The sequence below is a fragment of the Rattus norvegicus genome, chromosome 17, assembly GCF_021556685.1.
Source record: "Rattus norvegicus strain SHRSP/BbbUtx chromosome 17, alternate assembly SHRSP_T2T, whole genome shotgun sequence".
NCBI classification, from domain to species: Eukaryota; Metazoa; Chordata; class Mammalia; order Rodentia; family Muridae; genus Rattus; species Rattus norvegicus.
This window is the reverse complement of record NC_141550.1, coordinates 72,923,710-72,941,941: the sequence shown is the minus strand read 5'-3', so window position 1 is coordinate 72,941,941 and position 18,232 is coordinate 72,923,710. Positions and strand designations below refer to the sequence as shown.

General features: G+C 37.6%; 1 protein-coding gene across 1 annotated transcript; it reads right to left on the bottom strand.

Moving 5' to 3' along the window:
- Positions 1-432: 432 nt before the first annotated feature.
- Akr1c3 (aldo-keto reductase family 1, member C3) lies at positions 433-17,332 on the bottom strand. The gene is given in 9 exon segments (NM_138510.2): positions 433-673; positions 2,774-2,856; positions 3,759-3,924; positions 4,179-4,288; positions 8,172-8,294; positions 9,272-9,349; positions 10,313-10,429; positions 11,204-11,371; positions 17,212-17,332. Coding segments are annotated over 9 exon segments (972 nt in total). The 5' UTR covers positions 17,296-17,332; the 3' UTR covers positions 433-630.
- Between the last annotated feature and the right edge of the window lie 900 nt (positions 17,333-18,232).

The following is an 18,232-nucleotide window of genomic DNA, read 5'->3' as shown; positions in this document are numbered from 1 at the left end:
TGGAATAAGGACACACCAGAGTTTGGTTCTGTTTATATTCTAAAGAGCTCAAGTTCTTTGCAGTTTGACTCCTCTCTGGGCTCCCTCTCAGCCTCCTACAGAGGCTGCTTTCTCAGTTTCTTGGAGTTCTATTCCTTGATCCTGTTCTTCTGGCTTCTGGCTGTTCTTCTTATGTGTGTCTTGCCTTCTAGACCACATGTGGTATATTTTCTTGTTGTTTGAACACAAGGAGAAACACAGACTGATAAAACCCCCTTCTAATTGCTACTTCCATAAAAGTTGAGCACTCTATCCATACCTACCCTAGAAATGTCAGCAGAATGGGTTTTATCTCTCAAACACCACACATACATTGCCAGATGAATCAGTTTGAGTTCTGATGGGACAGGAGGAAGTAAAACATTCAAGTCATACATAGGAGGAGGTGAGGCTGAAGCAAAATATTTTTATTTATTTACAGAAAAGCAGGAAAATTTAGTGAATTTGCTCCCCGATGTACAGACACAGCTCAAACTGGGGGTGAGTTGCTAAGCAGTATGGATTGGAGTCAGTGTGTTGTATTATTGGCCTCTGAGAGTCCAGCATCACACAAAGGAGCTTCGAGCAGAACTCATGGCTAGGGCTGCCATCTTAGTATTCATCAGAGAATGGAAAGTTAGGGTGAGCCTTAAACCTACAATAAGAAAGAACAACACACAATGTTTCTGGTGTCTGCTTATATAGTATAAGATTTCTACAAAGATGCCACTGGGGAAAATTGAAAGCTGTTTTTTGATAAAGCCAGAAGAACAAGTGAGCTGCTCAAATTATATTTCCCTTGGAACTTAATACATAGAGAGCCCAGAGACAATCGAAGATATACATCTTTCTATAAAGCAAAGAGACGTTTACTGCAAATTCTCAATGAAGCAGTAACTGATTTTTGCTTTGTTTTGAATTGGGTAAGTCTAGTTATGTATTTGACGACAAGGAATACCTCTGAGGGGCTGTGAGATGACTCAAAAGATAACCTTGCTTGGGGCCATCCCAGGTGACTTGACTTATATCCCTGGCCACATGATGGCAGTACAGAATCAACTTCTGCTAGTTGTCTTCCGACTCTTATGCACATCATATTAAATACACATCGATTTAAAAAAATAACAAAAAGTTAAAAATACTTTTAGGCGACAAAGAAACTGATAGCAGCCCAGTGTCATTTAAAAATATCATCAATTATTCACTAGCTACTTACGACACAGTTAGATTTCCACCTAGCAGGGATGTCATTCATGAGACTGAAGTTCCCTCTCCAAGGGACTTAACTGTATGAAACTTATGACGTAGCAAGAAACGGATAAAATGATTTATCATTTTAATAAGAGTAAAAATCACGGATTGTTTGCCATTATTTCCATCTCTTTGAAAAGGTTTGCTTACTTCATTGTTTTCCTCCATACCATTGGAATGTTAGCAATGTTTTGCTAATTGTAGGTAATGATTTTGGATCACATGCAATTGTGCATTCTAGTACATTTCATCTGTTATTTTGCTTAATTTAAATTAATTATGATTAAATTTCTCACACGGAGAAGAAATTCCCTGCTTAACCTCTTTTATATCTTTTTCAAATCCTACAGACTCCGAGGTAACATGAAGGAGAGCTATGATCTCTCATTGATTATAAATTTTTCCAGGACAGGTATAGATGTCCACCAACAGATGAACACATGATGAAAATGTACGTACATTTGTACAATGTAATTTAATCCAAATGTAAAGAATAATAAAGTTACGAAACATGAAAGGAAATGGAGGAAAGTGCAAAGTCCTACATTAAGGGCTACATCCCAGTCACAGAAAGACTGTTCATGCATGTTCTCTTTCATATGTAGATTCTAGATACTAACTTTCAATACTAACGCGTATTGAAGTGAGGGTGGGTGCGAGCAGAAGTCAGACAACTAGAGAGGCTGGTGAATGTGGAGAAGAAAGTGTAATAAGGGAAAATGGGGAATTTGAAAACACATACTTGACAAGGAAGGGGAAAAGGGACAAGTGGGGAAGGACAAGGAAATGGAAAATGGAATGTGAGGGGAGGTTTGGTCAGAACTAAGCTTATGTGAAAATGCCATAAGGAAATCTGCTGCTTTGCATGCTAATTAGAAAGTGTTTCTTGCAGTCAGGCATTTTGCTGCACACTATTTCTAAATGTCTTATCACTACAGCCTCTTCAGACTCTGCTTTCGGATACTCAGACTGAAGAACATCAATACCAAGTGTTCTATTGACCACAGCAATCCAGACATTCTTGAGAAAATATATGGAGAGGGGTGAGAGCCGTTGACCAAGTACCACAGTGATGGTGGCCTCGTCTTTGGTCTGATAAGGAATGGAACTGATTTTTAAAATGGCATTTTGAAACTGATCATTACAATATTCAAACATGTGACATTGAAATATGCACAGGATACACATAGACTCAAAAGACCTTCAGGAAGAATAAAGACTTAGCAATGATGCTGGCTGACCCAGTGCCCTCTAATCAATGGATGTAGGAGGAGCAGGTGCATCAGATCAAGGTGATCCTGTATCCATCACCCATTGGCTGTGCTCAAGAGTAAACCTCTGAGAGTCTAGAACGAGCATTCTACAAATCTGTGTCTTCTCTGACTCACTGGTTTTTGATGTCCTCATCTTGAGGTCACTTCTGACAAACATGCTATTAAAATACTCTCCTAAGAGAATAAATAGAGAACCATCAAAATTATAAAAAGCTATGAAAGTTACTTACATATTAGCAGGAAAGTACCGAAGATTTCTGTCCAGGTTATCTAAAATTTCCATGTCATCTGAAGCCAACTGGAAATCAAAGACCTGTTATAGAAGAAGAAATGTTACCTTAAATATTTGTTTATGAAAAATATATGTCAACCTTTTTCAGAGACAATAATTAAAAATATCTGTGAAGTTCTCCCCAATTCTCAAAGCCATCAAGCAAAACATTCAAGTGAATCTTAAAGACCAGATTAAAAATTAAGTGGAAATACTTCATCACACACAGTATGTAATACTACAGGCAAAAGAAGAAATGAAGCTGATGTGATTCAAAAGAGATAATGTCATGTATGCAAAAGTGCAGAGATAGTTTTGAAAATGTCCTTCAGTAATTTTCATGGATACAATTGAATTTGTATATCCCATACATGAAGAGTTAGGATGAGAAAAAAGTCAACTTCCATATTATTTAAAATAGCAGTTGCCCAATTATTGATCATTCCTGGTCAAAGGACTGACTTGAAGAGGACCCTCATTGTAAATCATTCCAACCAGTTTTATCAAGATGATGATAAACACATGGGTCCATAATTCATTGGTGTTATTCCAAACTAGTGTGAGAAATAATAAAAATAGCAACAATTTTAAAGCTGACATATTTAGGTAAGACATGTACTACTTAATTTATATATTTTTGTACATTTGAAAATTTCCAAAACAAAAATGAGAAGGATGTGGGGAGCAAGGAAGATGCAGCTTAAGAGTCCTGGTGCACTCACTCAGTGGGAGAGGATGCGCCTAGACCTGCAGTGACTTGACATCAGGTGGGGCTAGGGGGATGAGAGTGTGGTGGGGAGCATCTATGATCTGCATGAGGAAGTACTGGGAGGGGAGGGGAACTGGTATTGGGATGAAAGTGAAGGAAGGAGGTAAGGAAGGAAGGAAGGAAGGAAGGAAGGAAGGAAGGAAGGAAGAGTCCTGGTGCCCCATCTCTTCATCACCTGCAGGTTCTCTCTGATTCTCTCCTCATTGAAACTCTTGACTAGGGTCACAATCCCACGCTCCAGCTGGTAGCGAAGGGCAATCAGGGCTGGAGTCCGCTTGTACTTCTTTGCCATGGTACAAAGAATGGGATCATCCAAGAGAACTGGGGTATCTTCATTAATACTGGAAGGAAAGACAAATTCCAGAAATTTCACTTTTTTTTTCTCTTGTGCCAGGATTGAGCACAGATGAAAATGGCCGCAAGAATCCCATGAATTCTCAGATGTGGTCAGTGGACTAGCAGCTGATCATCCTCTGGGACCTCTCAAAAATAACACCCACTTTGACTACGAGTGACTTCCAGAAACCTGACAATTGTAGAATGAAGAATATGTTAGCAACTGTGACTAAGAGGTGAATTCTACAGCTGTTGTTACCAGTATTTGTATCTCTGAGTTCCCAGGGCACCATAGGCAACCAGAACGATGTCATTCATCTTGCAGTAAGCGAGCAGCTTGCTCTGGTTGAGATAAAGATGGCATTCTACCTGTACATAAAGAGAATAGAAAGGTATCAAAGTATATAAAAACTCACACTGGTAACAAAGAGGAATATTAAAGGGTAGGAAGCTGAGTAAAAATAACCAATATCAACATGAAATCTGAATGGAAAGTATCAATACTATATCATGATTTTTTTTCAAATAAATGAATCATCTCTCTTGGGAAGTCAAAATAAAACAAATAGCATTCTCGAGATTCGGTAACCCTGTGGTAACCAGGTCTCGGATGCTTAATACCAATTTCTACTATGGCAGATATACCAAGTTCCATGTCGTTTCATATGGAAGGAGAATGAATTCACAGAGGTTTGGATAATGAACAGCAGACTAAAGCGAGGATTTGATCAAATACTCAGTAGAAGTAAAGTCTGAAGGAAATTGTTAAAAACATAGACCAGTGATATTGAGTTGATTTCTATATCAAAAGAAGAACAATTAAAATAAGCACAAGTACAGAGAAGGAAAGAGGGAGGGACACACACACACACACACACACACACACAGAGAGAGAGAGAGAGAGAGAGAGAGAGAGAGAGGCAACACAAAAGTATTGTCCTCTAATGATATTGTTTATTATAGTAACTCCTTTCTTACAGCATTAATAATTAAAGAAAAGAAATCAAAGTACAGCTTATCATACAGTCAGTTTGATCTTTATAATCAAGTTCTTTTACACTAATATATCATGTAAGAAAGTGAATAGCAGTATCAAAAGAATCATTAATGTCCAAGAGGGGAAATTTCGCAGGTCTCAGTCCTAGACAAACACAGGCAACTAAAGATGTTGGAGGAATGATTAGCCTCCTTGGGATGAGCTCCCTTACTGGTTGTCTAATGCAGAGTGGTCAGCCGAAGCCATATACATAAAATTAAGAAAGGCAGATTCAAAAACTAGATACCAAGAAAGCCACCCAATTAAAAAATGGGGTGCGGATCTCATCAGAATTTTCAAGAGAAGAAACATAAATGCAGAGGACTAGAATGGGAGGATCACGTGGGGAGGCACAGAGGAACAGGTGATGAGGGGAAAATACAGGGAGAGACAGGTAAAACTAGGAGCTGTTTGAGTGGCAGAAAATAAACCCAATACAACAGAGGCTTCCTAAAAGATGAACATATGTGAAGGTGATCTAAATGAAATCAACAAACAATGGGGGGAGACAGAGTCCTAACTGGTCATCTCTTGTTAGCAAATGTAGCTCCCACTACTGGGTTTGGGATACGTCTAATTGAATGGTTAGCCAAAGGAGTCCATGGGATTCTTATACAACCCAGGCTGTAGCCAAGAGTTGGTTGCTCTTCACAAACCGACAGCAAGTCCTCATGGTTGAAGACAACACCTACACAACTCACTGAACATGGAGAAGTTATGTTGGTGTCCCAACAGAGCCTTTACTCCTATGTTCTAGTATCTTTGGTACAGGAAGGTACCCTGCAGGCTGCCACAGGAAAGATGCAAACATCAGCCCAGGTGCAATCTCTTCGTTCTACAATGGTGGCCTCCCTGCAAGGTATATTAGTGCAACGGTGACATAAAGCTTGTGATAGTAACCAACCAATGTCTGATTTGACTTAGGGCCCACTCAGTGAGATGGGACTCATTCCAGACATTTTTTGAGGGGTCTAGAACCAAGACTAGATTGGCCAGGGACCTAAGTTAAAGCCAAATACTACTGAGAGATCATGGCAATAAAATGAGTTCTAATAATATTCTGCTATAATCATCGATCAGGGCCTTGCTCAGCCATCAATAGAATAGCTTTCTCCTGCAGTAAATGTGACCAAATACAGAAACTGATGGCTGGACGTTTTACAGAGAGTGAGAGACCTTGGGACACCCAGACCTAATGGAGATCTCTCCATCAAATTCCTTGCCACAGGGCTCAGGGAACCCTGTGGAAGAGCAGGGTGGACAGAGCCAAAGAACCAGTTGGGATGGACTACATTGAGAAAACTGGGCTCGCTGGTTCAATAGGATCAATATGCAAGCGAACTCAAAGACTGAGGCAGTATGCAAAGGGCCTGTGCAGGTCTGCAGCAGATGGAGTCCTAGAGCAGAAAAGAGAAGTGGGCACATCCCATCCCTAACAAGAAGCTGTCGTCAGTTGATAGCCACTTGCAAATGAAAATTTGGTTTCCTCTGAGGGAGTCTCATTGGGGAAACAAACTTCTCTTTAGGGAAAGCTACATGCTCAGAAGTAGGTGGCCAAAAGAAAGCAAATTCAACTTCATCTTTGTAGGCTCATTGTCTTATAATGTCATGTTTTTAAAAAGTTTATCCTGTTTCTATTTATGTATCTATTCACCTATGTGTGTGTGTGTATGTATGTATGTATGTATGTATGTATGTATGTATGTATCATCTACTGACATAATCTATCTGTATATATATCTATGTATCTATGAACTACTATCTGTCAGTCATTAACCATCTATCTATATCTATATTTTTATATATAAATAAAATACACACCCCACAGGTCCTTTGCACATATTATGGATTCGGTGGTTTTTTATGGGATTTCTGAGTGTGTGAATGAGTGATTCTCCCTATTTATATCGGCTTCTTGTGCCTTTTCTTAGTATGCGATCCTTCTGTTCATTAGTTCATTTGTTTGTTTGCTCTGTTCATGCATATTTCTTGTTGTTCTATCCCATTTTATTTTATTAGAATAAAAAGAAGCCGTTTTGTTTTATAATGAGAGATAGAATGGGATTGTATCCAGATAGGAAGGGAGGTGGGGAGGAACTTGGAGGAGTAGAGGAAGGGGAAACCATAATCAGGAAATATTATGTGAGAAAAAGATATCCTAAATAAAGGGGAAAGAAAGAAATCTTACCTTTACAAAGAAGATATATGGCTAGGTTTAATTTTATTAAGTGATCAAGTCTCATGTCACTAGCTGTTAGATTATTCAAGTTCTGGCTTATCTGTGATTCTCTCCAGCTGCTTGCTGTCAGTTAAAATTTGAAACACTTAATTTTTAACCTCTTTTGAACCAGTGGTTCTCAACCAGTAGGTCGTGATCCCTCTGTGGGAGTGTCAAGTTACCCCTTTACAAGGGTTGCACTTCAGATATCCTACATATCAGATATTTACATTACAGATGATAATAGTAGCAAAATTGCAGTTATGAAAGTAGTAACAATAATAATTCTACAGTTGGGGTTCACTACAACATGAGCTGTTTTAAAGGACCACAGCACTAGAAAGGCTGAGAACCAGTGGTTTAGACTCAGTAGTATTATTTTTATCATTCCTCCAAATATTATAAAAGTTTGAATGTGGTTCATTATAAAACCAATGTAAAATTATTTTCATGTTGTTTCTTTGACATTTATATTTGAAAATAATGTCATTAAGTATCTAAGGCATAAATATATAAGTCACATTCTTTCAACCAAGAATGCATTTCATATATGAAAGTTATGAAAATACGTCAGATCATACAACCAGCACACAATAGATGTTTTCAGGTACTGCATCAACTCTACACGTTACGCCAGTATTGCCATACTCTCTCCATTTTTCCTGATTCAGTGTCTCATCATTATTAATAACTCAGGACTAAATGCGCCTTCGATCTGAAGTGTGACTAATGGCTTCCTCTCCCAATGTTAGCCTTGGCTTCTCTAAATTATTTCACATAGTTCAGTGCTGTGGTCTCCCTTAGTCATTGTTTTGCTTTACCAAGCAAAGACACAATTATTGGTCCTCCCAGAACCCTGGATGAGAGTGCTGCTCTTAGCCACCTTAGAAGAAAGATATAAAAGAAAGGCAAACATGTAGGGAGGACACACAGACACCAGTCAATAGTACAAGAAGAAAGGAAAGAAAGCCTGAAGAAAAGTAGGGAAAGATTCTCACCTGGTTGCACACAGGCCTGTGCTTGAGCCCCGGCTTATTCAGGATCTTCTCCAGCTGCCTGCGGTTAAAGTTGGACACCCCGATGGACTTGGCCAATCCTGCATCCTTACACTTCTCCATGGCCTGGGGTATAAGACATTAGTTAAGAATAACATATGCAATTGGAATCCAGTGACAGGAATGCAAAGCTATGTTGCTAGAAAGAAGAGTGCTAAGAAAAGAAAATGCAACTAACGGTTATTTATTGTTAAGAAGTGAAAATTAATAAAGGAAATGGCAGAAAAGACCATGATTATAAGATAGAGAGTGCCCGCACTCTCCTTAGGCAATCATGATTATCATATAGGGAGGAGCACAGGGTTAAAGCTATATTCCCCAGTCCTATTACACTTTGTTCTGCCCTGAATTCCCCTATTACTTAAGCAGAAGAGTCACGAGAAAGACTGTAATATCCACAGCAAAGGGCACATATCTCTTTCTTACATGTGGAGTTGCATGACCTAGATTTTTCTCTTCTGTTTTTCAGTAACACTCACAGACTTGGTTTGTTGACAAGTATTAGATAGTGCATTCAAATTACTGTAACCTGCACCCACTCTAACCTCCCTCCCATATCTACCACCTGTCCCTCTTCCCTCCAAACCTCCTTTCCACATTGATATCCTTTTGTTTTGAGGCCCTCAGAATTTAACCAGGATCATCTATATGACCACAGCTTTGGAAGAACCTATTGGTGCCTGGTGAGTTCCTGAGTGGATACCAGATGAAGACAATAACTGTCCCTTTCCAAGAATTTATCATCAATAGTCAGTAGTTCAGCAGGGAGAGATAGGGCCTCCATGCGTCCCTCCATGATGACAGGTTTAATCTTGTGCAGGCCTACTCAAAGGGGATGGGGCACACCTGGTGTGAGACCATGTCTGCATTGCCTATATCAGGTCCAGAAGACAGCATTTCACAGGGCTTCTTTCTTGTGGCTTTTAAATTCTTCTTGCCCTTCCCTGAGATATTCTCTGAGTCTTAGAATGGCTGATAATCAACCATAACATTTTCTGGTTGTCTTTTTATTTTTTTCTGTGGCAATTAGTGTTGTCACTCACCTCCCAGGTGTCGCAGAGATCCACTGTGTCAAGTATTAAGTTTCCATGCTCATCTTGAGGTAAAAGCTCATCCCCTGGCTGGAATAGTAGTAGCCTTTAGAGACATGGTAGCATTTCCTCCTGGAGTTATGCTCCCACACAAGTTTATGTCTGGGAATTAAATCCCTAATATAGATGAAACATCTCCTGACATATTAAAACAGTGCTTTTTGTGCATAATTGTAAGTGAAGTCCTTCAGCAACAGTTCTTTCCATTTTCATATGCTCTGTGTGATCATAAAAACTGTAATTCCATGTCATATGTTGTAATGTTGTTGACTTGTGTTGCAATGCTGAGTTTGCTCTGAAAAAGTCACTTGTGACATGGCTTTGATTTCAGATAATTGTGTGTTGTAACCTTAACCCAGGACAATCAGGGTTCTTATCGATGGCCTTCAGCACTCTGCATGCATAAATTATAGAGAGCTCAGAGTAAGAAAAAGCTAATCATTGCTTTGCAAGATGAACTTTGATGTTGGAACATTTAGGAAGCCATCAAATATTAATGAGCATGAACTTGGAGTGAAAGGCAATGTTTACCATCATTAGAGGTGTCTGAAACAAAAGCTGATCAAACCTTTAATAATATAGAAGCAAGGTATGGATAAGTGGAGATATTCCCAAAGAATACTCCTAATAGTGAATATATCCTTAGCTTTGCTCATTTACATGGTGTGGTAAATTTTTTTTACATAAGTTATCCTGAGTAGTGTTTTATAATTTTTTTGCATTTTATTCATTTTTTTAGTGTGTGTGTGTGTGTGTGTGTGAGTGTGTGTGTGTGTATGTGTGTGTGTGTATGTGTGTGTGTGTGTGTGTGTGTGTGCGCATGTGCATAGGAATTAGGTCTTTCCTTCCATTATTTCTGAGCAATACATTGTTGTTTTATAACTCATGTAAGTACACCAAGAATTCTATACACTTTTAGAAATTAAATCCATGTGCTCACAAACGAGGGTCATGTTGATAGCTAAAGTTAGGTAACCATTACAAATTGCCTACCTTCAGAGATACCGGGAAATGAATGAGATAGAGGTCTACATAGTCCAAATTAAGTTTCCTCAGTGAATTTTCCAAGCTGGGTCTGACCAACTCTGGACGATGGGAAGTTGACCAAAGCTACAGAGGATGGATAATGGAAATTGTGCTGGATTAATAAGTTACTCAGTGGCTTTCTATCACCTGATATTGTGAAATTTCAAGTGGTTAAAAACTGATCACAAAAAATATACTCATTTTCCCCTAGATATCTGTTTTAAAATAGTGTCCACTTATATAAACTCATATACATAAATATTATTAGTAAATATGACAAAAATTGAAGGGGATTTCTTAAGATATAAATACATAGTCAATTCACATTGGAATTATGCACTAGAAAACAGTTTAATATTTTAATTCTCTCATCCACTGAACGATTTAATAGCCCTTTAATTTGTATAACTAAAGAGAAGTTTTTCAGTATTTTAATATATTGTAGACACAGTAGTGTAACTATTTCTTAATTTCATACCTAAGGGTTCTTTTATAATGTTCTGTCTTATCTAAATATATGATGATTGATATTCATAATTATAAGTTTTAGCAAACAATTTAGCTCACAAGGGAATGTGTAGTCACAGCAGAGTCCTCCCTGATAACGTCTAAACCGTAGTCCTATCAGTCGAGCCTCAGAAAAACAACTGGACTCTATATTAAGCTTATGAATTTAAACATAGTAATTATGAGAAGCCATCACCCTTAACCATGTTCAAGGCTGAATGCAATGTGTGGATATGCATGAACAAAAGATGGTCAATAAGCACAATTTACCAACTACAGGTTTAGTTATACAGTGTTTTCTAAATCCCTTTTCATTAATCTGTAAAGTCAGGCAGGGTATACAGAGCATACCTTTGAAGTATAGAATATATCTTCCCTTTTCACAGTGCCATCTTCAATCTTGCTTACAATGGCCTGACCTATCTCTTCTTCATTCTGGTACAAGTGAGAACAATCAATATGGCGGAACCCAACATCTATAGCTATTTTCGTGGACTCCATAGACTTTTTTCTGAGATTCTAAAGAAACAGAAACAAATACTATTTAGAGATCTGTATGATTGAGTCATGAATCAAACCCTCCCCATGTTTTTAGTTAGTTGTGCTTGGAGTAATAAATCTAGCCAAGTTTTATTGGGTCTTTCCTAACTCGATAAGCACATTGATGAGAGATATCATTTCCCAGAAAACAGCAACCTCTACTCTAAAAAAAGTGGCTAATATGCTCTGTTAATCTTTTTTATAAGCAGTTAAATTATATATATGTAATATATATATATGTATCAGAAATAAAAATGCTCAATGAAAATGATTACTCAGAAGACATATTTATGCATAATAAATTATCTACATCATAAAGGAAAATTTAATTGTCAGATTTTACATTAAAAGTAATAATTTTAGGAAAATTATATATAAAGCAATATTTAAAATTATTGTCTTGTGCACCAAGTTTGGTTAAAAAATAAAAAATTGTGAACCAAATACATCATTTATTTGTTATGGATTAATTAAAATTAGCATTTATTTCATAATTCAATTTTGAGGGTAGGAAGAATAAAATAAATGTAAATATTCTTTTATGATGTAGTGTTGAAGGTTTTGCAAGACAAGTTATCATAATAAAAATCATAATAGTTTGTAAACAGGGTCCAGTTGAACAGATGTTGCTTGCCCTAAAGGGAGAGCCTCAAAGGGACATAGCTAGAACTCTTGAATGTGTGTTCTGGCTTCAGGAGCTCCTGCAGGCATCTGTGTAATTAGGACAACCCTGCATATGAGAGACAGAAGCAATAAAGCCCATAAGAAAAATTTTCCATGTTTTATCAAGCCCTTTAGAAGCCAAAAGTAGAAATTTACCAGTTGAATATACAAAAACTGCTTGTTCTTACCCTTGACATTTCATAGAGTTCTAAAGGTGTTTTTATAATTATTAAATCAAGAATTTAACTACCAGAAAACTAATCACCAATTTTATTTATCTGCGAACCTTGCAAGCTTCAGTAATGACTGGTCTTTGCAATAAATGCTCACTGCTACAATAGGGGCATAGATAGTATGAGAATAACTACTTTCTGGATGTAAGCCCGCCCTACTCCCCAAGAGTAGATATCCTTACTGGGGTCATGAACCTGTAATCAGAAAGGCCATAGGCCCTAGATAAGAACTTATCTATAAGAATATTTATTAACTTATTTATAAGAATAGCCATAGAATTGAACTGACTCTTGACCACTTATCCTTCTATCCAGAGGTTAGTGAATCTCTCAACTGTCACCTGAGAAATTAATCAGGGAATGTTCTCAACGACAATTATTTTTTCAAAAGCCATGGACCTGAAAGAGAATAATGAGGTGTATACGAGAGAACTTGGGGCGGGGGGAGGGAAATGACATAATCATATTTTATTATAATCTCGAAAATAAAAAGAAATCATGAAAAAGATGTCATTTCTCAAAGTGAAAATTTTGCCCAATCCTTAAATAAATGTAAATTAAATTTCTGGAGTATGAAATTAACAATAAATGCAATGCATTTCTTTGGGAAAGGGTGAAGTTATAGCTAAGGTTAAGAGTTATAGCAAGGTGAGGAGTACTTGCTGCTCCTGAAGAGGACCCATGTTTTGTTCTCAGTGCATACATGGCAGCTCTAACTCCAGTCCCATGCTACCTGACTTCTGACCTCGCCAGTTATCAGTTACTCATGGGTTATGTGTTGCCTCCAGCAAACCTAAAGAGTCTATACACAAAACTCTATTGATTTATAGGTATTTGTATTACCTCATGATGTTATTGTGTGGCTTGCGTTATAAAACCTATACAGAGTTAATAGAAGAGAACTTGGGAAAACTGTGTGACTGCTAGTGATTGCTAAAAGAGGTTGTAGTAAGAATAACTTTTAAAGATACCACCGTTTATTTATTTATTATTTATTTAGTCTGTGTATGTGTGTGTATGAGAGAAAGACAGAGAGACAGAAGACACACACACACACACGCACGCACACACACACGCACACACACACACACACACACACACACACACATATATATATATATATATATATATATATATATAGAGAGAGAGAGAGAGAGAGAGAGAGAGAGAATATATGGAGGCTAGACGACAACTTTCTAGGGTAGGTTCTCTTCATCTGGGTGGGACAGTCAGGTTCTAAGCTTGGCAGAAAATACCTTAACTGCTCAGCCATTTTGCTGACCCAAGAATGCTTTTAAAAAATTTTTTTTGATTAGATATATTTCTTTACTTACATTTCAAATATTATTCCCTTTCCCGGTTTCCTGTCCATAAGCCCCCATCCCCTCCCCCTCTCCTATATGGGTGTTCCCCCCATCCAACCCCTTACCTCCCCTCCCCCAACATTCCCCTGCATTGGGGGTCCAACCTTGGCAGGACCAAGGGCTTCTCCTTCCACTGGTGCTCCAACAAGGCTATTCTCTGCTACATATGTAGTTGGAGCCCTGGGTCAGTCCATTTATTGTCTTTCGGTAGTGGTTTAGTCCCTGGAAGCTCTGGTTGGTTGGCATTGCTGTTCTTATGGGGTTGCAAGTCCCTTCAGCTCTTTCAAGCCTTCCTCTAATTCCCCCAAAGGGGGTCCTGTTCTCAGGTCAGTGGTTTGCTACTAGCATTGACCTCTGTATTGGACATGCTCTGGATGTGTCTCTCAGGAGAGATCTATATTCGGTTCCTTTCAGCATGAACGTTTTAGCTTCATCAATCTTATCTAGTTTGGTGGCTGGATATATATGGGCCACATGTGGTAGCAGGCTCTGAATGGCCATTCCTTCAGTTGCTGCTCTAAACTTTGCTTTCATATCCCCTCCTATGGATATTTCCCCCCACCTTTAAGAAGAAGTGTGAGCATCCACATTTTGGTCATCCTTCTTCTTGAGCTTCCTGTGGTCTGTGGATTGCATCTTTGGTAATTCGAGCTTTTGGGCTAATATCCACTTATAAATTAGTGCATACCAAGTGTGATTGAGTAACCTCACTCAGGATGATATTTTTCTAGTTCATTCCATTTGCCTATGAATTTCATGATGTCATTGTTTTTGATAGCTGAGTAGTACTGAATTGTGTGGATGTACCACATTTTTTTTGAATCCATTCCTCTGTTGAAGGGCATCTGGGTTTCTTCAAGCTAACAATTGTCACTAACAATTGTCAGATGTAACACCTGACCAAATTGCTATTACCTAAATATTACTTTAAATTCAGGATTCAAAATCTCTAGGTCCGTGCTTTCCCCTTCCTCCTCAAGTCTGAGGGACAATTTTCTTTCAGGGAAAAGAGAAAATGATACAGATTCATGTGTGCGAGAGCCTGCCACTGAGCAGGGCCTCTTATGCAGCTTCTCTTGATTTCTTTCCACCCGTTAGTTCTGACTTGTATTCCCTGGTCTTTTTATGAGTGGCCCAGATCAATTATTTCCACTTTTAAATCTGTAAAATTTGCGTTTGAAATAGATGAGAACCGTATGTCGGTTAAAAATGTAAAGTAAGAGAACATGCTTAGCACTTTCTACAAACACCAAAGGACTTTGCTCACACCTTTCTCAAAAGCAGAGCCGTCTATTCTATTGCACATAAATTTTGTGTCCCCATATCCTATGTCTGTTGAAAACTGCACACTGCGTATGAATTTGGTTTGGTGCATTATTCATTAAATGAGTCAATGTCATCTTTATTAATAGAGCATTTCTACGATGACAAGGCTCAACTGAAAAAAAAATCTTCAAATTGAAATAGATTTCACTGTTTACAGCTTTGCTAGTTGCATGAAAGGTCCAGGTCACTGACTGTAACAACTGTTATCTGTACCTGAGTAGATGGAACCTGGGGATATTGTGCTAAGTGAAATGTCCTCTAGAGACTGGAAGACACTGCCTTTAAATGTGGAAGCTTCAAACACGGAGCAGCTAGGGTGACTGTACAGTGAAACCCAGTGCCATTCGGTTTTCAGTGCATAACAATTTTACAATGATGTGTATATTTTTTGAAAACATTGCCTTGATTAATGTACTGACTTTACATCACTGATGTTAATTGTCATATTTCAGCATTTTGTATGTAGTATGCACTAGTCAAATTATTCAAATTGGCACTTCCCCTGCATATAGTTTCTTTTAACAAACTTTTATTTTTCTTGCATATTTTATGAAATGTGGTAGGCTCTTGGGCACTATACTCAATCCCACAGTGTTTGGGGAAACACAGTTTATTCCCTTGATCTAATTGGGTGTATATCTAAGTTATACGACTTTTATCCAGCCTTCTCTCCTAGTCTCTATCCTTTATAACCTCTAGTTATCAACATTGTATATCATATATTGCATATCATAATCACATATAATTTATCATATATCATACATCATACACCATATATCACATATCATATATTAATTATATGTTATTATTGTACATTATAATATATTAATTATATCATGTACTATGTATTATATATTATATTATACATTATACATTATAATTATACATTATACAGTGTACATTATACATTATATATTATATATTCCAGTAGACTCTTTTAGTTTCTACTTATGAAAAGGAACATGTGACCTTTGTTTTTCTGTGCCTGAACAGTTCACTTAGCACAATATCTCAGAGTTCCATCTATTCAGCTGCACATAACAGTTACTTTTCTCTATGCATACTGGCCTAACATATGTATCATCACCATCTCTATCTCTGTGTCTACCTCTGTCTATATCATCTATATCTGTCTGTCTGTCTGTCTGCCTGCCTATGTGTTTCTATCAATTTGTCTGTCTCATGCTTTCTTTTATCTTTCATTAGTTGCTGCACACTGAATTGATTTATTATGAATGTTAGTATTGATTTGCTATACCCATATACTTATTTTTATATATACCAAGAAAAGGGATATCCAAGTAATTATATATATATATATATATATATATATATATATATATATATTAGTGGTTCTGTAGGAAAATAAATCAAGCAGTGGCATTGGTATAAAACTGGGCACATAGGCGAAGGGAATGGAATAGGTTTCATTGATGTTAATCCATGGTCCAAAGTGATGCTCAACAAAGGCATAAAACAAGGCTAAGAGAAAGCAGGGGATTTTCAAGCAGGGGATTTTCAACCAGTGACTCCAGGAGCTCTGAATGTCCCTACAGAGAGGACGGAAACGTGGCTGCAGTTCCTTACCTGGTATAAATATCAATCAAAATGAACAAAAAACATTTGCATACGAACTGAGATGTTAAAAAGCACCAGAAACAACATCAAGGAATCTCTCTAAAACATTGCATAGGCGATTTTTAGATACGTTCTTCAAAGTACAAGACACAATAGCAAAAGCAGAAAATGATAGTATGTCAAGTTAAGAAGCTTTCCTATCATAGTAGAAACAGTCAACAGAGTAAAGAAACAATCTACAGAATAGGAAAAAAGTGTCACCCAATTATTTCATAAAGACTAATGCACAGAACTTATATCAAACAGAGATAACAAAAAACCAAGTAAACCATAATTCATGAATTGATTGAATAGGCATATTTCAGTGGTTAACAAATAAAATGCTCATGTAATGCATAGTATCAGGCAGTGATATTAACTAAATTTCAAATTTTCTCCTTTTCTCAGAAGCAGATCAAACCAGAAGGAAGACCCAAAGACCAGAATAGTTAACGATCAAATGCTGGCAGAGCACACACAGTTTGCCTCTCTTCTACATAGCACAGCTCTAACCTGGTGAGGCAGAGGAGCCTACCAAAATGCCACAGGAATTGGTAAGCTTCATCCTTTTAGGTATTTCTTCACCAGCCCTTCACCCCCAAACCAGTTTTGTTACCTCTTCGGTTGCATAGGTGCCAAAGCCCAGTACAGGGATGGAGTGACCATCGTTTAACTCCATCTTCTGAATTTTGGAATTCATTCTCAGATGCTGCTCTTCCCTAGAAGAGTCGCTTTCTTCCTCTGCTTTCTCAAGTCAATGAACAAGTGCGAATTATAGCTTCAAGTAAGTGAGTAATCGGTAGTCAATGGCATGTGGGCGGGGTGAATTCCAAGGACAGTATTCTACTTGTGAGGAAAGAATTGGCACCAGTCCATTTATTTTTATATGAAAGATAATTTGCTAGGAAAAAAAATCCTACGTAATGACCCATTAATGATTTATTTAATAAATGTTGTCGTTGGAATACCCCATGCATTATTTTAAGTTGCTTTATAAGAGACCAAGTGATTATTGACAATTTCTAGAGTGGCAAGCTTGCTATTGCTTTAGTTGTCTGTTGTTATAAAAACACACTATGTACATGCAAGACGTGGCATAGCAAAGTACGTCAAAGCCAACAATGGTGATATCTGTCTCTCTTCCATTTTAATTTGGTTCTTTGGTTTTTTTTAGAGGCAGTGTCTACAAAACCCTTTCCACTTCTTTCCTACTACTACTTTTCTAGCCAGAATGATCCCCAGTTCTGTGCCAAGGTAATCCGGGTTCCCTCTTCCCTTGTTTATTTTCCTTTTCTGTTATCTTCTTTCTGCAGTTTGCAGTTTTAATGTAGTTTCCCCCTTTTGTGGTTTATACTCCTGGGAGAAATGAAGAATTGGAGACATATCCTTGCAACTTCTCACACAGAGTATTTTGGACATGGAAGTGAAATTTTAGGTTGGTTGACATAACAAAAGAGACATAAAACTGGTTATACCAGTGATTAAATGCAGTAGAATTAAACAAACACATGTGTTAATCCCTACAGAAAACTACAACATTGCCGAAAGCTAAGTTCAGAAGAGGTTTTATGTATCTAAAATACTGGTGTTACAACATAGTCAAAAGGCTACCTTCACAAAAGGTTTTATGTATGGAA